This window comes from Tachysurus fulvidraco, chromosome 22, assembly GCF_022655615.1.
Source record: "Tachysurus fulvidraco isolate hzauxx_2018 chromosome 22, HZAU_PFXX_2.0, whole genome shotgun sequence".
NCBI classification, from domain to species: Eukaryota; Metazoa; Chordata; class Actinopteri; order Siluriformes; family Bagridae; genus Tachysurus; species Tachysurus fulvidraco.
The window spans coordinates 10,158,711-10,181,660 of NC_062539.1; the positions used below are offsets into that span (position 1 = coordinate 10,158,711).

The 22,950-nt window shown below is 38.2% G+C and overlaps 1 protein-coding gene across 4 annotated transcripts in view; it reads left to right on the forward strand.

The window, feature by feature from the left end:
• Positions 1-2,962: 2,962 nt before the first annotated feature.
• prss56 (serine protease 56) overlaps positions 2,963-22,950 on the forward strand; it is a 30,334-nt gene continuing 10,346 nt past the window's right edge. Inside the window, exons 1-5 of one of the 4 annotated variants that reach the window (XM_027143292.2) lie at positions 12,159-12,307; positions 13,178-13,336; positions 19,730-19,984; positions 20,152-20,341; positions 22,584-22,692. In XM_027143292.2, coding sequence (XP_026999093.1) covers positions 12,208-12,307; positions 13,178-13,336; positions 19,730-19,984; positions 20,152-20,341; positions 22,584-22,692 — 813 coding nt within the window. In that variant the 5' untranslated portion in view covers positions 12,159-12,207. Of the gene's footprint in view, positions 3,517-12,158; positions 12,308-13,177; positions 13,337-19,072; positions 19,642-19,729; positions 19,985-20,151; positions 20,342-22,583; positions 22,693-22,950 lie in introns of those variants that run through there. The other 3 variants (XM_027143295.2, XM_027143297.2, XM_027143294.2) reach the window with 3 other exon arrangements.

Consider the following 22,950-nt stretch of genomic DNA (forward strand, 5'->3'; position numbering starts at 1 on the left):
ACCGCTACAGCGTCGCGTAGTTGATGACGTTGTCCGCATGCGAACAAGAAATCAGGCTGTGTATCAACCCAAAAGATCTCAACACTGCCATAAAAAGACCACATCACCCTATGCGCAGCGTAGAGGAAGTGGCATCCCAGATGTCGGGAGCAACTGTATTTTCAGTGCTAGACATGAAGAACTCTTTCTGGCAGATTTGCTTAGATTGCAAGTCCTCTATGATGACCACATTTGGGCGTTATAGATTTCCCCGTATGCCTTTTGGTATAAACTCCGCAAGTGAAGTGTTCCAGCGCTCAATGGAGCAGTTATTTTCAGGGTATCCCTGCGCAATTATTGTTGATGACATCATTGTTGGAGGTCGCAACATTGCTGAACACGACATAAATTTGAAGAGAGTGTTGAACAGAGCATGTGAGGTAAAGCTCAATCTAAACCCTGTTAAATGCAAATTTTGCCTAGATCAAGTCAGCTATGTGGGACACATCTTTACAAGTGAAGGCCTGTAAGCTGATCCTTCCAAGACAATCTCCGAGATGCCGGTTCCCGAGGATGTCCCTGCACTATAGCGTTTCCTTGGAATGGTAAATTATCTGGGGAAATTTATACCAAACTTCAGTGACATTGCTGCACCCCTCAGAAAGCTGACACACAAAGAGACTGCATGGTGCTGGTATCCACAACACCAAAATGCATTTGAAACTCTCAAGTCATGTTTGTCCTTCCCACCTGTCCTAGCATACTATGATGTGAAGAAGCCGGTTACACTAACCTGCGACGCCGCATGTTTCGGGCTGGGTGCTGCTTGAATGCAGGAGGTCAGACCAGTTGCATATGCATCTCGCACACTCACAGACACAGAGACACGATATGCTCAGATAGAAAAGGAGCTGTTAGCTGTCGTGTTTGCTTGTACTAAGTTCAGAGACTATGTGTATGGAAAGCCCACACTTGTTGAAACGGACCAACAACCCCTGGTGACCATTCTAAAGAAACCAATCCACACAGCCCCTGCAAGACTACAAAGAATGTTGCTCAGGTTACAGTGCTACAACATCACTCTGGTGTACAAAAGGGGTAAGCACATGTATCTCGCTGACACCCTATCACGAGCTCCAAACACAGAAGTCCCTCCGGACTTCAAAAATGACACATTTGAGGTCATGTCTGTCAATTACATCTCGACTGCCCAGCTAGAGGAACTCAGAAAGCATACAGCAGAGGATGAAGTGCTACAGGGTCTCAGCACTGTGATTCAAAGAGGTTGGCCAAATAAAGAACATAGATTGTGCCCAGCTGTGCGTCCATATTTTCCTCACAGAGATGAGCTTGCTGTGGAAGACGGAATAGTAATGAAGAGTCATTAAAACAGTCATTCCTCACTCATTACAGGGAGAATACATCCGTATATTCCACAGAGGACACCCTGGTCTGGATGCTACTAAGCACAGAGCAAGAGGTATACTTTTCTGGCCAACAATGATGGCTGATATCACTGCAGAACTCCTAACATGCTCAGTTTGCAACAGCACAAAGCCACATCAACCGAAAGAACCATTAAAGCCATACCCTGTTCCAGACCTGCCTTGGTATACTGTGGCAGCAGATATGTTTGAATGGCATGGCCAAAACTACCTAGTGCTTGTGGATTCATACTCGGGTTGGTATGAGATTGACCTTCTCCGTGACATAACTGTCAGCTGTAATAAAGAAACTGAAGAGACATTTCTCTGTCCATGGCACACCTCACACACTCATTTCTGATAATGCCAGGCAGTACACAAGTCAGCAATTCAGAGACTTTGCCAAAGAGTGGGACTTTACACATGTCACCAGCAGTCCAGAGTTCCCACAGTCAAACGGCCTAGCAGAAAGAGCGGTCCGCAGTGCCAAACAGCTGATGGAGAAATCTCACAGAGATGGGACGGATGTATTTCTTAATCTCCTGAATCTGAGAAACATTCCCCGAGACTCAATGTTGGGTTCCCCTGCACAAAGCCTGCTGTCACGACAGACACGGTCAGCCATTCCTGTTAATTCCAGTCTGTTGGAGCCAGCTCCCAAACATGCCCAGCAAGTCACTGCTCAGCTCCGTCATAAGAGAATGACCCAGAAGCGGTACTGCAATGCCTCAAGCCATCCATTACAACCATTGGCAGAGGGACAAGTTGTTAGAATGCAAACCCCGAAAGGTTACAACCACCTTGGCACAGTAAAGGTGGTGAATAAGGAGCCCCGGTCATACACTATCCAATGCAAAGGGAAAACATACAGGAGGAACAGACGCCACATCATTCCTGTTGCTGAGCGCCCTCCATCATGGCTCAAGCCCGAGGACATTCACTCTCAGAACACCACTACACATACACAGGACTTTGCTCCCCCTGCACCACACTCACCACAAACACACCTTCCACAACCAGAATCCACTCCTACTGACCTGCCAAAACACACTGTACAATCTCCTATTAATGTTAGTAATACACCTTACAGAACACGTTCAGGTCGTATCTGCAAGCCTAATCCAAGATATGAGCAGTGAGTTCTAGTAATGGCATATTTAGCAGCACTTAGGTTATTATTTTGAGTACCTGTGTAAATGTGTTTATTATGGACTTTTCCATAATAAACATCTTGAGATTTGTATCTGCTAATGTTCATTTATTCACTGCAATGGATACAATGTTATAATACAAGTCATTCATATTCATGGTTATTGATCAAGTGTCATGCCAGTACTGTTCATTGTTAAATATGTTTCTTCCCTTTGATAGGAGGTTTCAGCTAAAGGAAGGGGATGTAGATCATTGTGATAGATGATCTGTTCAGAAATACAATGTGATTTGTATGTTCTAATGTGCTGCACCTTAAACATGTGTTGGGCTCTTTAAGAAGGTATATTCCCACCCCCTGGGGGCGTATGTGTAGTGGATATACAGATTCAATTATGAGGGGACTTTTATTTTGATATGGGCGCCGCCATTTTGTTTTCGATCCGATGTGTGCGCGAAAAATGTATGTAGAAGAAGGAAAAAGGGAGAAGAGCAGTGGTGTGCTTATGAAGAACGTGCAGTTTATTTTGAACTTAATCAGCATAGGAAGTTACATTTAGACTACTGACATGCATCAAAGCTACCTGCTGTGCTTTTAAGTCTCCGTTCGTCTTAACGAGCCTGTTATCATTAGCAACGTAGCAAGTTTTTCGTTGTGCTCGTGCATGAGGCTGGACAACAGGCCTGTTAAGGTCATTCGAGTTATTAAGTGCAGAAGTGGAATATCCCCGTGTTTTTGGTTTCTTTTTGTGATATTCATCCAGATTTTTGTTAGTTCAAACGAACTCAAAGCGTAGTGGATGCTTTTGTGGATACTATTGGCTGATTCGTTGGATGGCATCGTGTGTTCATTGTTTCCTCTAATTGATCACCGTTGGGAAGGATTGTGGCCTCAGTACCCTGAACAGTACCCTGCCTACCCGGACACCTTTCAACACTCCGTCCAGGACCCAAGGGTGGTGATGTACAATAATTTGTTACCTTTACTTTTCAACAAGTGTCAAAACAGAACTGTGTTTTAAAGAAACTGTTGTTCAAGAAACTGACGTGTGAGTTTCCCATGTATTTTTGTTGCCAGTCTATGGACATTTTGACTCTTGAATGGACTGAGTATTTTCAGTGTGGAAAAAGAACATGGTTTTTTAATGTTTAACTGAAAGTCACATTGTTTTTTTCTTTACGGTTATATGTATATTGATTTAGTTCTGAGCCTTTTCATAAGAGTACTGTTTTTATTTAAATAAATATTTACACTTACACACACTTCAGGCTACCACCATGAATAAGATAGATCCTGAAGCCCACCTCACCTTATCTGTAGTCCCACATGACAACACGATAGACACCAACATATAACCACTCATTATACTGAGACCTAAAGCATTGTGTGGGAGGACTAGGATCCTGTTGCCCACTCAGTCTTCCTTAGTCAAAGGTTTATCTGCCCCACAAGGTGGTGGCATATTTCCCTCCACCACATATGTACTAAGAACATGTGAGCCATGTTCATGTGTAATGCGTTGTATGTCGGACACGAGTTCTGTTAATAAAAATATCTTCACGTTGACCACTAACTGTCTCTGTGTAAATTAACGGACAAACAACAGTATTGGCAGTCGTCTTGAATATATTTGATTTGATCTTTTTTGGTCTGTATGCTGCTTATCTTTCTTAGGCTGAATGATTCTGATGAAACACAAAAGGTTGGTGTATTAGGGTGCTTTCGCATCTATAGTTCGGTTCATTTGTTCCGGACCAAAAGCAAAAAATGATACATTGTAGCTTTTTAGCAGTTTTGGTTCCTTTTCACACCACACTGATCGTTCTGTTCCGCACCAGTTGAAACGAACCAAAATGCAGTCATGTGATAACATCCACATCACTCATTGGCCACATGTCTTTGAGTGTATTTCCTAAACTGCTTCTTGATTGGTCAGAATAAACGTGCGGGAAATTTCAACGAAACTCCGGAAGTAAACAAAAAGAGGAAAATACAGGAAAATACAGCATACAGTACACCATGGAGAGACGACTGCGTGCTGCAATTATGTTTGTGGTTGTAATCTACTTCATCGCTTGTATACAGCATTCTATGCAAAGTCTTAATTTTCAGAATGAAGCATGGATGCGGCTTGAAAATATCATTTTAATGCACTGCAAACGGCGAAGACGCATCGCAAGACACTTCAGGTGGCGGCAAGCATTACTTTTGCGAAACTGTGACATGCTCATCTTCCGAAAATATTGCCAACGACCCACTACAGCAGCTGGTTTGGTCCAAAATGCGCAATACTTTTTGCAGTTAGGTCTATTTGACCTTGGATCGTGTTCTCACTTCAAACAAACTCTGGTAGGGTTTGTTTGTGAGCGTACCGAGACCACCTCTTCAAGGAGGTCTCGGTACGCTTGTTTGGTCTGCTTTTGGTGCGCACCAGAGTTCGATTGCTGCATTCTCACCTGCCCAAACGAACCGCACCAAATGAGCAATCAAACTCAGGTACATGTACGATTCAACTGAACTAAACAAGGCAGGTGTGAAAGCACCCTTAGTATACATTTTTAATGTGTATTTTAATATCACCACATAGAATATATACATGAATGACTTCTTAAGCTTTTTGTTCATTTTATTCTATTTTTATGAGCATCTTTCACAAACACGACATTGTTAGTCATAGAAAAGAAATATCTTTAAACTATCTTTCAAAATAACATTTCATCATTTTCTATTGCTTAAGTCATGTAATCTTTTTGAGCAACTGATTATCTGAGTGTATTTGGATTTTGAATTATAATTAGCTTTTTGCACCATGTAGTAGTGTATTTCCTCTACTACAGGGGTGTCAAACTCTGGCCCGCGGGCCAAATTATATTATAGTTTAATTATATTTAATTATATAATTATATTTGGCCCGTCAGATCATATCAAATGTGCATTACAGCTGGCTAGCCGCATGCTCCGCTAATATAAAATCCCAGAATGCTTTGCCACTGTATTGACGCATAGTCACGAACAGCAAGCGCCCCTCATTCTCTGTTGACAGTCGCTAACAACCATGCTACAGTCACATCGGGCAAGTTAATTCCACCCTCCACAAAAATGGCCAAACGAAAGATGGACAATAGGAGCTTTCAAGAGAGGTGGGAGGCAGATTATCTGTTCATGAATATAAAGGACAGACCTGTTTGTCTCGTGTGCTAACGGAGCTAACGTGTCTGTAAAGAACGAATATAACATAAGAAGACACTATGAAACGAAACATTATGAGAAGTATAAGGATCTAGACCAGGGGTCGGCAACCCGCGGCTCCGGAGCCGCAAGTGGCTCTTTCACCCCTCTGCTGCGGCTCCCCGTAGATTTGGAAAATAAATATTTAATTTAAATTTTTTATTTTTGTTAGTTTTTAAAAAATGTAATTCTGAATTCTAAGATCATGATGCTCTTGTAACATTAAAATAAACCGTGTTTAATTAAATTTTTTTTTTTGGTCGCTCAAAATATGCGTCATAACTGCCGACTTGCGAAATCCGACACACAGAAGCAGGCGCAGTTTTGGTTTGCTGCAGCCGGCAAGTACATTTTTTTATGTCATGCAGGGCGTTCAAGTGTCACGCATTGGGAGTGACAGTCACGCATTTGGGTCTTTTCTCACGCTCTCCCGCCGCACATCATATTCTCAGCGCCCAAAATGTATCAGTCCTCACTGCTGTCTCTTCTGTGGAACCGGGCAGGAATCAAGTGCGTCTCAGTTCTTAGTCGAGCCTGACACTTATCAGCCAATCAAAAAAGAGGCTACACAATAGCCAATCAGAAAATATCACTATCTGGGAAAGATTTAACACAACATCCAGTGAAAGAAAGCGAGGGGTTGGAGATGTCATGCTTGCCTGTCTTCAAAACTTGAGAGCCCTGGTCATGAATACGAAGGACTCAATTATACATTAAACATTTTATTTGAAAGTAACCTTCAACCCAGCGTCTTTTTTCTTCAGGTTAGTTCAAACTGTTCAAAATATTTTTGTTTGCCTGCAGAAATAAAATTGCGTTTACTTGGTAGCAGTTAATTGATTTCATAAATGCAACACACTGCAGTTTTTTCTATACTTTCCATAAAGGTAAAAAATGCAGTGTTATCTTCATTTTAGATGTCAAGAATTTTGTGGCTCCCTGTGGTATTTTTTCTGTGGGAAACGGGTCCAAATGGCTCTTTGAGTGTTTAAGGTTGCCGACCCCTGGTTTAGGTAATGAGCAAACATTATAAACTGGACAGGGCTAAGGCAAATCATGAAAACCAAACAAAATCTGTTAATCAGGTAGAAAATCACACTCTAAAGCTTGGCAAGACCTGGTGAGAAATGCTGAGTGCAGAGATAGTTGGTAATGGAAGTTCTTTTATACTGTAAGGCTGTACTTGTTGCTGAACCTGTGCATTAAAACAGTCTCTGTTGTGGCTGTGTGCTGCAGACTGTAGCATATGTATACTCATACGGTGTGTGTGCCCATATATAATATATCAGATATACTATACAGCAAATGAACAGTAGTCAGTTCTCAAAATTCATTGTAGTGTGTTCCTGTTATTGTGTAAATGGAATGTAATTAAGTAAAAGTAGCTATACTGTCAACATTAAAATAAAGCATGTTTTATAGTTAAATAGTTTTATAGTTTCATGTCACAGGTCATACACCATGGCAAGACCGAACACAGCAACAAGACACAAAGTAGTCGTAATGCATCAGCAAGGTCTCTCCCTGGCAAAGATTTGACAGCAGTTTCAAGATGTGCTGTGGTGTCTATGGTCCTCCACGGTTTGTCCTAGGAAACTTAATGCAGCAGATGAAAGACACAACATGCTTACATTGAAAAATGTCCAGCAGTGCCACCAGCAAAGAACTGTCAGAAACCAGTGTGACTTAGGTACACCCATCTACTGTCCGGAGAAGTTGTCTTTGTGAAAGAATTGTCTTGTGAAACAAGGCAAAGGGACTCAACTATGCACAAAAACATAGGAACTGGTGTGCAGAAAAATGGCAGCAGGTGCTATGCACTGATGAGTTGAACTATTTGGCTGTATTAAGGGGTAGTTTATTTGCAGAAGGGCTGGAGAGCAGTACAATGTGTGTCTGCAGGCAACAGTAAAGCAGGTGAAGATTTTGGCTGTATGGCTGTAAATGTATCTGTCATGGAATACCATCAGGAAGGTGTCTGATTTGCCCCTAACCCTTATTCTGCAGAACCCTTATGTCAAAATCATTGAGTCTGACCGTGATTACCTGTAGAGACAGAATGATTTGAAGCAGCCTAGAAGGACTGTGGTTAGTTCTTTAAGATGTTTGGAAAAACCTACCTGTGATTTGCTAGTGTGATTTAAAGCATTTATATATAAATATATATTTATATACATATATATAAATAGTCAATCAACCTCTAATATAATAATTAAAATCTCTAAAGCTACTGAATGTTTTGAAGTTTTAATATGTTGCCGACATCTGCTGGTAAATACCTGTAAATGTTGCATCACAAAAAAAATAATGACCAAAACACCTAATAATTAGAAAGGTTTCATCAGGGCATTGTGTTTTACTTTAATATCTTTGATAATGCAATAGTTCCACTAAAACCAAAAACTTCCAAACGTCTTAAAACGATACCTAGCCCTTCTCTCAGTGATTACAAGAACTAAACCTAATCAGTTAAGGTTCATAACAACGCACTGTGTTTATAACATTTATTATTTTACATATAATATTATTAATTTGACTTGGGTGGGTTTCTTGGTAAATTGACAGCCAAAATGTTCCTGTGAATTCATTCTCCTGCTACCACCATGAGTTACATTATCAATAAATATTACTTAGCCTGTACCTGTCACCAGTGGTTCCTTTCTTTTTCAGGACATTACAAATAGTTTTAATGTCTATGTCCAATATTTTTACAGTGTCCCTGTTTGATTCTCCATCTTTTCTCATGTGCACATTGGCTTGCTTTTCTTCCATAGACACCTCTCTGATCTTTAGTTTGATTGATCCTTTTTAACAATAAATACTTCACACATGAAACTGAAAGCTAAAACAAGTGTAGTGGTTCAGAGCTATTTATTGATTATTATTACTTTAAACGATTCTGCCTCTATATAGAGATACTAGGAAAAGCTGAAATTCTATACACTGCGAGGGTCTATAAGCTACATGTTTTTGGTCTTTAGTAAAAACAAATGAAATGACCTTGCCATTCAAATAATTCCAGAGGAAATAGTATGTATTTGTGTGTGTGTGTGTGTGTGTGTGTGTGTGTGTGCCTGCGTGCATACTTCTCAACCTTGCACAGTCCATAAAGACTTAAATAATTTGCATTAAGTGCATTTTACAACTACTAAGCTACAATATTTCATAGACCTCCAGCTGGGGAATTTTCAGGTTTAGTTCATGTTAAATTCTGAATGCTTTGCAATCTTATGTTTTTACTTCATCTAATATGTCATTGTATTTGGTTCCTGTAAGATGTCCAAAAAAATGCTGACTGCAGACACATCTTCATTTTATGATAAAATGCAATTTCAGTTTAAAACAAAAACAACAGCAGGAACCCAATCACTAAACACTAGTGTGTAAGAATTACATCCTTCATAAATATGTGCAACATAGATACGTTCATACTGTATCTTATAATTCTGTTACATGCTTGCCTAGTGATGAGGTCAGTGATACAATGGATAATGGTAAATTACTAGGGGTGTGCAAAGCAGCCGGTATTTGTATCTGTATTTGTTGGGGGGGTATTTGTATTTGTATTCGAGTAAAATTCAAAATAGGCGTAAAAATCCATTTTTTTGCGTTACACTTCTAATTTACGTTATAGTGTAAGTATTCTTTAACCATATTCATTATCATAATTATGGATATGCAATATTGGTTGATGTTTTTGAACATGTAACAAGGAACGTCATTGAAAAGAAAATAACATAACAGCCATTACCTCATCCATGGTTAAACCAACTAATAAAATACCATTGTGAACATTATGAACCCCACCACCACCCGTCCTTGTTGGAGGACACTGTTAACCATAACATAACCATATTTCACTTGGAAGAAGATAAATGCTTCCACACAGAACTTGAGCAAGTTTTTTTGGCTGGTGGAGGACCAAGAGATGGCTCAGCAGCAGCCACACTCTTTTCTATTTGGTTGCCCAAATCCATGTGAGGAGTTTCAACTAAGTTAATGAGAGACGGGAAGCTACAGTATGCTAAGGTTAACTAGCTTATAGCCTACATTTTGCTGTCTGCAAAAGACAGAATGCTTGTGTAGTTGTGTCGAATTGTAAGCACTTGTGGGAGCTATATGGTAAGTTTAAGTTACTCTGTCAACAGCCTATTGTCTAAATAACCGTGCTAACAGAGCTATGTAAACAGAGCGAACATGAGAGCACCCAACTGCAGACATCAATAATGCAGCGTAATGGAATAATCTCCCGATCAAACTCCGCTTCCCGAAAGTTATAAACTGCCTCCGGAACCCAGTTAAGGTACAAAAATCTATTAAACAAAAGTAGTGATGCAGTGAAGTCTTTTTTCGCTCAGCCGAGCCTTATCTGTTGCTGTGTGGAGCAGCCGTGTCAGTCACCTCTTTTACCCCCCACCCCCCGACTCCTGAATGTCACTCACTCACTCACTCATGTGGGAATGCACTGCGGTATGAGAAAATGCAGCTTTTTGATATAAAGTTTTTCTTGTTCCCGAATACAAATATTTTTTTTAAGTAATTTTTTATTTGTGCCTTTCCGAATACCGTATTCGGATTCGGCTCCACCCCTATATGTTTCTACAGTGTGAAGGGGGGTTATTTAAGGGTGGCCAAACACATCACAGTGAGTCCTTTAGGAGGGGAAAAATTGTATGAAGGTTTTGTGCTTGAAGCCCATTGACCCATTTTACAATTGTCTTCAGGCCCAGACAATGGAAAAGGGTTCCATAACAAATCCACTGACCCCCCGAAAGCAAACACACACACACACACACACACCACACACACACACACACACAGAGTAATAGAGTTGATAGTTTTTATGTTATGAGTTGTATGAGGTGGTTGATTCCTTAGATTTTATCCAATGCCCAAAGAGACAGCTTAGTTTCTTAAAAACAGTTTGGCTTATTTCCCAAAATGATCACCTCACATAATCATAATTTTTCCACCCATAATCAGTGAGTGACTAAGAGTGTGGCTGGTTAATCAGGAATACATCAAAGAACAGGGAGGGAGGCAGAGGCGGGGATGAATAGAGGCGGTAGGTGTGTTTGTGGTTTGGCCAGCGGCTCTGTGCTTTTATCCTTACAGCCTCTCTTGCTCTCATCTTTGTTCATACTGTATTTTCCTCTTAACCCTCATTATTAACCGGCTTAACTCTCATTGTTTATTTTGAGGCCAATTTGTGGTTTCCACAAATTGGATTGGTTTTGCATTCATTCTACCTGTCTTAGGTTGAATTTCTGTCCATCATTTTGTTTCTAATAAACACACAATTCCTGTGTCGGTTTTAGTTTGTTTATTATGTTTTGTTCCCTTCCCCCTTTTGTCCCACTGATCCTCTAATTCTGCTGCAGCTTATTGATTTTATGAGTGATTAACTCAGATCCTACATAAAAACTCTATCGAACAATCAAATTCTGCTCTGAATTAGGGAATTAAGTAGAATTAGGGCATTAACCCCACTAGAATAATAATGAGAAAAGGGGAGGAAGACCAAACTTGTATTGGCACTTATTTATTGGTGAAGACAAATTTCTGTAACCTCATTGTAACCCTCAGTGTCTCAAATGTATGTGTGGGTTGAATCTTGTCTCTATTTCGGATAGAATGGTCTGCTAATTGACATGGAAATATACAAAAGAGACTGTACTTCTCACCACCTGATTGTGCTTATGTGAAGTTATTGTAGGAAGGGTAAGAACAAGATGATCTGGCAATGATTTAATGGTGGATACAAAAGCATGAAAATAATCAAGGAGGGCGGCGTGTCTGTGTTCTTTGAGTGTCTTTGATGTACCGGAGCTCAGAGCCAGACAATGTGCTTTTTCAATCACCAATAAAATGCCACACACACACACACACACACACAAAGATGCACATGCACACACTCACCCCCTTATGCCTCAAAATTAATGTATTCAAATACCCCCATTGCTCGCTCTCGCTCTCTCCTCTCTATCTCTCCTCTCTATCTCTCCTCTCTATCTCTCTCTGTCCTTTTAATATTACCATCATTTTGTATTTTGTGCCTTTTGTGCATTGGCTGCCTGATATAGAGGGGAGGGGTCATCCACTATTCTTACAGTGGCTGGTGAGGCTGTATACAGTATATCTCCCAAGCTACTATTGTTCTTTAATGGACAGATGTCTGGAGTAACTGAGTGAATGGAGTAGATTTGCAAGCAGAATGAGGTGTGTGGCAGTAGTAGAAAAACCTATGTGTAATCACTAGTCTTAAAAAAAGTGTGTGCGAAAGTGGTTCCACATTGCAGCAGAGCTAGTTTTTTCCTTTCTTCTTGTTATTTCTTCTTTCCCCCTTTTCTTTATTCTTTTTCTTTTTTTCTTTGTTTATTTATTAAGAAAAAAAAATATTTACCTAAGGCTGGATAGTGTGGGACCATGCTATTGATTTCATTATTGGTACTGATGCTTATTCATTGGAGTGCAGCAGTACCTGTGAGAAGAGAAGTCTACAGAATGCCACGAAATATGCTCAAAGGTAAGCCAGTACGAAATATAGAAGAAGGGACCAGTCTATGCGCCAACATGTGCCACTGCTGTCTGAGTAATCTCAGACTTGCTCAATGGGGATAAATACATACACATTGTGAACTAAATCTATCTAATATTAATCTTGTATTTTGTATTCTATTAATCTTTATAATAAACATCGAACAAAAGGTTATGTTCTGTAAAGCTGCTTTGAGACAATGTCAATTGTAAAAAGCGCTATACAAATAAACTTGAATTGAATTGAACATTCTTATCTTTTTATAAAACATTATTAATATTGATTAATAATATATAATTAATATATATTAAGTTTTATCGTTTTGCTTCATTGTCAAGACTGTTGTGAACAAAAAGTTTAACTGAGATCTTTTTTGTACAAGATTCTTTTGTTCAATTGTCATGATACCTAATAAAATCTTAATGTGCAGATGCAATTGACAGCGTAGACAAATAAAGGATTCTTTTTTCCGCTGGATACGTTTTTGGGTTTAAAACTGAAATGAAGTTTTAGAAAGTAATACTAATTAAGAGCCACAAATATCATTGTCAGAATCATTTAATTTATTTTTTATTAAAATATTTATGTTGCTGTTTGCTAGCATATCATCCATTCTGTTCTCCTAAATCTAGGGATCTGGATCAAATGCTCATACTGTATCTTGCACACTCACAATAATCAACATATTATAAATATACATATTTTTGTGTGACAATAATCATTAGTGTTATTTGGATGGTATTATCATTTGTCTGCTTTGTTAGGAAGTATGACGTCTGTACCTCAGCATCTTATCACACTTTATGACGTAATAAAAAAAGACTACTCGTACAAAAGAATTTCTTCCTGTCTGTACAGTTCTCTCAAATAGGGGCACATTGGTGATGGAGGCAGCATTGGTCCGTGCTCTTACTGTCATAGATCAGGCGATAGCAGACAGGAGCAGGGTAGAGGCCAGCTGCATGGGCTGCATTCCTTGTCTGTTTCAGGACTGCGGACAGCACACAGAAACATGTGGTGAGCTGAATACCATACCAGAACATGTCATGCTGCCTAAAACACCTTATATTTAGACTTTAATACTGTCCCCCGAAAATGGAACTATTTATAAATGCCGTATTTGTGTCTGAATTTGTATTCAGTCTATTGTATATTTAAATATTTATGAAAGTTTGGGATATCATATTTACTGTAATTTCAATAGTTTTCATTTAACATTTTAAACCTAGACTATAGTTTTACAATGGTTACAATGTAAAAAATGGTTTCAACCTATTAAATACCAATTACAATGGTTTTAACATTTAATTCTTTTAAATTAATAAATTAAATACCAATTACAATGGTTTTAACATTTAATTTTTGTAAATTAATAAATCTTTAAACCATGTTTTTAGTATCCGGCTGTACCCTGCTTGTGTATTAATATGTTCTTTATTGATCAAAGGAAAAGCAATAGCATGAATAGTCAGGAGGTTTGCAGCATGGCACATCAAAGGCATGTACACATGGAATAGGGATTTATTGATTGCCACTATGTTTCAGAGAATGTAAATAATTATTAGATGTACCTGTTGAAAATACATATCAAGGTGCACAAATCTTTTAGCAACGAGAGGCTGTCTATAACAGATTTCAGAGCAGTATTTTGGTAGTCCCTTCACATTGTGTTCCGCCCAGCCAACAGCAAACCAAACAGCACAAGTATTTAAACATATTAGTTGATATAAGTAAATGATTAATAATCTTAAAAATACTTGCTGAATGTAATTTGCATTTGGGTTTTTATAAAAGTTCTTCTTTATTCACTTTTATGAATGATTTTAATCTTTATTTACAGATTAAAGGTAATAGAGTGCTTTCACACCTATAGTTCGGTTCATTTGGTCTGGACAAAAAGCAAAAAATTATACATTGTATATTTTTAGCAGTTTTGGTTCCTTTTCACACCACACCGATCGTTCTGTTCCGCACCAGTTGAAATGAACCAAAATGCAGTCATGTGATAACATCCGCCACATGTCTTTGAGCGTATTTCCTAAACTGCTTCTCGATAAACATGCGGGAAATTTCAGAATAAACATGCGGGAAATTTCAAGAAACTCCGGAAGTAAACAAAAAGAGAAAAATACAGCATACAGTACACCATGGAGCAACGACTGCACGCTGCAATTATGTTCGTGGTTGTAATCTACTACATCACTTGTATACAGCATTCTATGCAAAGTCTTAATTTTCAGAATGAAGCATGGATGCGGCTTGAAAATATCATTTTAATGCACTGCAAACGGCGAAGACGCATCGCAAGACACTTCAGGAGGCGGCGAGCATTACTTTTGCGAAACTGTGACATGCTCATCTTCCGAAAATATTGCCAACGACCCACTACGGCAGCTGGTTTAGTCCAAAATGCGCAATACTTTTTGCAGTTAGGTCTATTTGATCTCGGATCGTGTTCTCACCACAAACGAACCGTACCAGAGTTCAACCGAACTAAACAAGGCAGGTGTGAAAGCACCCATAGAAAGTTATGTATATTTGTGGTTTCATATTGATCATATAGTAGGAAAGTCAGAAGGTTGCAAGTTCAAATTGCAGGACCACCAGACCACCATTGCTGGGACAGTGCAAGGCACTTATCTCCCAACTGCTCACTTGTATGAATTAGTTAAATGTTGTTTTGAACAAGGGCATCTGCCAAAAGCTGTAAATGGCACATTGTCTTTGTTGGTGAATGTTGATGTGTGCTACAAACTGATAGTGTTTTGTTTTTGTTTTTTTTAGAATATTGGTATGCATTTGAAATGATGGTGTTTGTTTTAGAATATTTGTATGCACTGGCAAATTGTTGGTGTGTACTTGAGAGTGAAAAGCTTTTTTTGGAGATTATAGCTTTTGTTTTCATTGGAAATTGTTGAAAGTTGGAACTTTTTGGAGAATGTGTTATGTATTAGAGAATATTGGTATTTGCCAGACTATGAATATGAATGTTGGAATTATGTAAGAGATAGTAGAAATTTACCTTTGAAATGTATATTTTTTGCCATATTAGGCAAAATGTTGAGCTCATATTTGAAAAGAAATTTGAAAATGCAAAACTTACAAAGGCATTTTGTGACTCATTGTAAACAATTCTTCAGTGGAGATCACACTAAAGTCCCAAAGTTTATATGCATCTCTGTCTTGGAATGATGGAGGCTTAGCTGCTTTGAGATCAAAGTGGGATGCTCTAAAGTTAATAATCCAGAAAGAAGTATATATAATTGCCAATGTACAGATGTTTGTTTGTTTCTGGAACTTTTGAGTCATTCGGTGGAATTCCAGTTCACACAACCATCATCTCATGGACTGCACTTTGGGGACAGCTTTTTCCATTTCCATAAAATGCCTAGACCATGAACCTGTAATGTTGTACATTTACAGAACTTACACCAAAGTTTAGTGTGTGATTTTACAATGCATGTAAAACAAAAGAAGACAGATAGATGGATAGAAAGATAGATAGATGGGTAGAAAGATAGATAGATTATATAAAGTCTATATATAAGGAGTTATAAACGAGGGCATGCTATGAATTTACAGTAATAATATAAATTCTAATTGTAAAAATATAATTAATATATAATATAATAATATAATAATACAGAATGTACAGGGTGGAGCAGAAATGCATGATGATAGACTATAGTTAGTGATATACTATAGTTTGTAATGTCCCTGAACAACATCATTATTATTATTAATGTGCTTGCAAAGCACATTCTTATTCTCTTGCATACTTATTATTATTATTATTATTATTATTATTATTATTATTATTAATGTGCTTGCTAAAGCACATTCTTATTCTCTTGCATACTTATTAATAATAATAATAATAATATTAATAATGTGCTTGCAAAGCACATTCATATTCTCTTGCATACGTATTATTATTAATGTGCTTGCAAAGAACATTCTTATTCTCTTGCATACTTATTAATGTGCTTGCTAAAGCACATTCTTATTCTCTTGCATACTTATTATTAATGTGCTTGCAAAGCACATTCTTATTCTCTTGCATACTTCTTATTAATGTGCTTGCTAAAGCACATTCTTATTCTCTTGCATACTTATTAATGTGCTTGCTAAAGCACATTCTTATTCTCTTGCATACTACTACTTCTTCTTCTTCTTCTTCTTCTGGACACTTTTTCGGCGCGTAACTTGTCCCGCAGCTTTTTTCCTAGACCCATAAATGAGGTGTCAAATCGACCGGCTCATTGAGGAGAAGTGTGCTCTCTATTTTGTAAGCGATCAGAATTCCAGAATTCCCAGTATGGAAGCTCAAATGGGTGTTTTTTCCCCATAGACTTGAATGGGGAATCTCTCTGTAGATGTGCTAACATCCAAAAGAGGGCAGCAGACACCAGTGAATCTGTGTAAAGGTCTTTATTAAAGCTTGTTGCTATATTTCACAGTGAGCTTCAGTTTCATTTTTATATATATATATATATATATATATATATATATATATATATATATATATATATATATATATATATATATATATTAGTGGGATCGCCCCCTATTTTCATGATTTTCGTTTGACGGCTCAGTGTAGTTTTTTAAGCCTCCTAGGACAAGTGAGAGCCGAAACAAAGGACGGAAGTGCTGTGTGTTTCGGTCAGAAACGCATTTTGGATTAAAGCGTTTTGGATTAAAAGGCTTACATATTCCAGTTCCTTAGACTCTTGGGGATTTTTTTTACAAGCATTTGTTTTGGAAAATATTTCCCCAGTGAAGAAAGGTAAGCGCCGCCTATTTCCGGTGACTATCAAGTTGGATTAAATTAGTATGATGGCTATAAATGATATTATGCTTTGTGTGTGGGCTTAATAAAATCCCGAGAGTCTAAGCTTTCAAACACTATAACATTTAACCGTGTATTTCATGCTTAAAACGAGTTGGTGGCATGCCTTGGACAGCACGGCGGTCACATATGTTGTTGTATCTCGGCGGTCATATATGTTGTTGTTTCTGCCATTTGTATAACTTTTTGTTGTTTTCAACTATCAGTGTAGTTTTTATAATTTTTTATTTCAATTTAAACTAATGTCCTTTTAAGAACAGCAACGGCTCTTTTAAGAGCCACCCATTAATTAAAATTAAGCGCAGTTTTTCTTTGTCTCCTCACATTACATAATTATTTTTTAAACATATGACACGAATATCACAAAGAATGATAAGAATGACTTTAATATAATAAAGCTTGGGTATTGTTAGACGCGCCATTCTTCACATTAGTGAATTAATACATAAAACCGCAAAGGCTTTCTCGTGTTCCTGGATGGCTTAGTGGATAGCGAATTCGTTTAGCATGCAGAAATTTGGGGTTCGAATCCACCCTTGGACAGTTTTTTTTTCTAGAACTTTATAATAAAGGTTCATTAGTTGACATTAGTTACCACATTACTTAACATGAACTAATAATGAACTGCACTTCTACAGCATTTATTCATTTTGTTCATGTTAATTTCAACATTTACTAATACATTATTAACACCGTGTTAACATTACTTAATATACTGTGAACTAACATGAACAAAGAATAAACTTTATTTTAACAAAGATTACTAAATACAATAATTTATTGCTCATGGTTAGTAAATGTTAGTTAATACATTACGTTTGAACTAATGATCCTTATTGTAACGTGATTATATTTTTTCCCAGTAAAATCACTGATTGATGCTTTAGTTCAAGATCTTCATGGCGCTTGTTTCAGGAAAAGATAAATGGATTTTCAGGTGTGCTCTTTTGTTGCAGGTGGGAAACTAGTCAGCAAATATAACCATAGTAACTGTACAGCCATACCCTAGCAACCATGTAGTGCACCTTACGAACCATATTGCAATATAAAGAAGCCATATCTCAGTTACACAACATAAAACACTCAGCACAATGAGGGGAACTGACGTCACGTGCAAGCACATTCACATTTTCTTTAGGAAATGTACCGTTCTAGTTCTTATTATTATTCTTCCGGACACTTTTTCGGCACGTAACTTGTCCCGCAGCTTTTGTCCTAGACCCATAAATGAGGTGTCAAATCGACCGGCTCATTGAGGAGAGGTGTGCTATCTATTTTGTAAGTGATCCGACCAACAATGTTCGCACAGCAGACAAAAAAGCGGCCAAAAAAGTCCCATAGAAATGAATGGGAAATTCAAGCGAAATAAAAAAAAAAAATTCGCACAACATGGACATGTCATATATCAAAACACTCAGCAAGATGAGGGGAACTGACGTCACATGTAGCCCCGCCCCCAAAATTAGCAAAATCAAAAATTTAGCACAACATGGACATGTGACATATCAAAACATTCAGCACAATGAGGGGAACTTGCTATGTGCAAGCACATTCACATTTTCTTTAGGAAATGTACCGTTCTAGTTATTATTATTCTGCCATTGAAGTCAATGGCAGCCCATAGAATCGTACTTAGGAAAGTTATGAAATTTGGCACACATGTAGAGGCCAGTCTCATAAGTTACTATAGCAACTTTGGTGTGTCTAGCTCAAACCCTCTAAACACCAGTCCAAAACAAATTGGGGGCAGTTTGGCACACAATACTTGCGATTCTGGTTCTGATATTAGCACCCAATACATATTGTATTGGGTGCTAATATCAGAACCAGAATCGCAAGTATTGGGTGCTAATATCAGAATCGGAATCAGAATCAGCACCACAGTGACACACACACGTTTTGCAACGTTTCGTGACAGTGCCACCTAGTGGCCACGAGATTTTCACGTTAAGTCCAGTATTTTACAAATGCAATGCCAAATCGCTACGAAACTTGGTATGGTTCATCAGCGACATATTTTGAGCGCATCTGATCGGCTTGACCCCGGAATTGCTGCTTGCAGCTATATTTATTATTATTATTATTATTATTATTATTATTATTATTATTACTTGCCTTTGACTCCTTCAAGATCCAGGATCCCTAGTCCAGTCTTGACAGAGGCAGAAGTCTTGACTACAGCTCTAGTTGATGCTTATTATGAGTACTACTGGAGTGTATTTAAACCTGTTTTGAGAATGTCTGTGTGTTAAGAATGCTATTGGTGCATGATGATGTTTGTTGGAGACTGTTGGTGCGTATTGGAGTGTGTTGCTACTTATTTTAGATAATTAGAGTGTGCTGGAGAATGTTGGTGTGTATTGGAAACTTGTTGGTACAGTACTTGTTGGAGTCTGGTTCTTATTAGAGTATATAGGCATTTGCTGGAGTTGCAGATTGCTGGTGCTTAGTGGTGCACATGTTTCCAAAGGTGTATAATAATAATATTACAATACTGGTGATTTTAGTTAACTTTTGTTTGTGAGCTCCACACTGATATTGATTATTTGTTTCTTCAGGATCTGTAGAGTCTGTTTTAATGGAACCAACTTGTGAGATGATGAGACAAACTCAAAGTTTGTCTGAAGAGGCTGAGAGAAGATGGGCTCTAAGTCAAATGTGTGGCTTTTACCAACATCACTGCTCTACCTCAGAGCTTTACTCTGACTCCTGCGTCAGGATCATGGGAGAGAGCTGCAGCTCCAGGCTATTACAATGTAGTCTCATTAATGCTATGCAGAATTTAGAGCCAGCCATAGAGACCAGGACAAAGGGTATGCACACCCATGCATACTCACCTACATTTACATGTACAAAAAACACTCACTATATATGTACAACACAGAACTGAAAGGTCCAAAAAAGCACATATAGAAATCTGGCATTAGATGGGAGATAATTGTCAGAGTGGTCACTCTTCTTTTTCTTCTGTATGCTGTAGCTTTGTGTGGGCAAAGGGTCCAAGGTGGAAAGATCCCCACACAGCCACGCTCACGGATCATGGGTGGCTCTCAGGCGCCCCCTGGCAGCTGGCCTTGGATTGTCAACCTGCAGCTGAATGGAGCTTTGATGTGTGGAGGAGTCCTGTTGGACAGCTCCTGGGTACTCACTGCTGCACATTGCTTCGCTGGGTAAGAGACTAGAACAGAGTTATTCACTGTCAGGATGAGCCTTATCGGGGATACTTTTGCATAAAATATAGCCTGCTATATTCTCCCTTTTCTCCTCCTCTTGATTTTCTCCTCCTCTTGTAAAACCACTTTGGTAGATTAGAATAAACTTAGATGAGACACCAGGAACTATATATTTCAGTAAAAACTACTGGCCAGAAAAAACATTAAACCACATGTTCAAGTTCAACTTTATTCATATAGCACATTTACAAACAGCGTTTGACATACACTTAAAATACACATATATACACAATAAAATAGAGTTCAAAAAGCTAAAATAAGAATTCTTTAAAAAAGTAGACAAAATAAAATAACCAGTTTAAAAGAAAATTATATAAATATAAACCATAAAATAAAAATATAAACACATGACGTAACATTAGATATATCTAATGGTTTCTGAGTAGTTTAATTGGACATGTTTTATTTATGCAATCAAATAAGAGAAGGACTGTAACGTCTGTCTGTGTTTCCCCTTGTTTCTGTCTGCCGTCTTTCCCTGATGTTAATTGTTGACCCCGCCCACCTATCTGTTACCATGGACATTAATTACACTCATTCTCTTCCCCAGGTGTCTTGTCTTAGTCTGTGATTGCCTCTGTCTTGTGATTGGTTCTTGTTCCCTATATATACACTGTTTGTTCATTCCACTGTTGTGAGTCGTTGTTGGTGTTCCCTGTTCCTGACCTGTTCTGCCTGCCTGTTTCTATTTTGTTTATTAGATTGGTAAAACTGCACTTGGATCCTCACTTGCCTTTGTCGCACCATGTCACATCGTGACAAGGACAGTGTTATTAGAATAACATTACAGCTGTCATTTGGTCACAGGTGTTGGACTATACGTTGTTGTTTTTTTACAGGAAGTGCTGGAAATGCAAGGTACATGCAAGCAATATTGATGGGTCATTGTTAATGTAATTAATTTAATACTGAAAGTCCATCCATCCATCCATTTTCTACCGCTTATCCGGGGCCGGGTCGCGGGGGCAGCAGTCTAAGTATTATTTTTATTTAATATTATAAAATAATCAGCCCCATTAGATAATCAGTCTCATAGATATCCCATTTTTAAGTTTAGAATTTTAAAATTAAATGAGTATTAATTGTTAAAAACTCAATAATAAACAGGAAAGAGCAATACTCAATGACTTGAAGGTTTCTGGCTTAGTTCTGAACAAGCTTTTCGGAAGTATCAAAGTATTCATTAGCACAAGGCAATTAGATGTTCAATAATATACTATTTAATTAAAAAGTAAGCATAAACACAAATTAACTATCAACTATAAACCTAATTCAAAAAGGCTTAGACAAAGAAGAGTTGTGTGTGAGAGACTAAAAAAATTAAAAACCATAGCTTCAATTCCCAGGGCTCTTGCATGAAGCATCAGTACTATGTGAAATGGGAGAAGTAGGAGTTCCATCAGTGCATCTCCTTTTTGGGTATCCTACATCATAGGACTTGGTAGCATCGTTTTGGTAGCACCAGTTTTACTTGGTAGCACCAGTTTTACTCATCCTTCACCAAGGATTTCAGTTCCATTAGGGGGTAAGAAAGCTCAAGAAAAACCTGGCCTGGAACCTTGTTGCTGAAGCAACTGAATCAGCTCAAGACAGCATTTACCACCATCCTCAAGCATCATGATCTCTCTAAACCCATTGTTACTGGTAGATGACACTGAGTCTGGGGTAAAAACCATCCAGCACAGTGAAAGTTACATCCTGTTACATTTTTTCCAAAAAGCTAACCCCAGCTGAGCAAAACTATGACAACAGGAAACTGGAGCGCTAGCCATGGAGGCATAGAAACATTGGCTAAGTAACAAAAATACAGAATGGAATTCATTATGTTGGCTAAACACCTGAATCCCTATCAATCCCTCTGGTCTCAAGAACACTATGCTCTGTCACACATTCAAGTTGCCAGGCATAGAGTGAACAGTGAGCGTAAACGACACATGGTTGAACAAGTTAGTTGAGCTGCAACATGCCTGTAATGTAATGCCTGTGTCAATTCAAGCAAATCGAGCCCTGTCTACTGGCAAACTTTGACCACTGCCAACACCACAGTGCCTCTGGTTGCACATGCCATCATATTTATCATAGATCAATTTTTCCCTGTGCAGTAAATTTCACAATCCACAGTCTCTCTCTCTCTCTCTCTCTCTCTCTCTCTCTCTCTCTTCATCTCTCTTCATTTTAGAAGTCAAAGTGAGCATTACTGGACAGCTGTAGTTGGAGAATTTGACATCACTAAGGCAGACCCTGATGAGCAGGTCATGAAAGTCAACCGCATTATCACACATCCAAAGGTAAACATATACATCTGCAAACAGCAGTGAGATTTGTTTAGCAGACAGATTTGATCTCATGACCTCTTTGGTGTTGACAGCTTTGCCGGTTACGGTTTCAGACACATGGTTGAATTTTGACCTTTGGTAGACTTTTGAATGTTTTGATTTTAAAAGAGTAGTTTTTTTTTTAAAACAAGGTTAATAAGGTGGTGTAAACCCCATTCTCTTTACATGACAATGACATACAGATGGATTTCAGTCAATGGGGATAGGTTA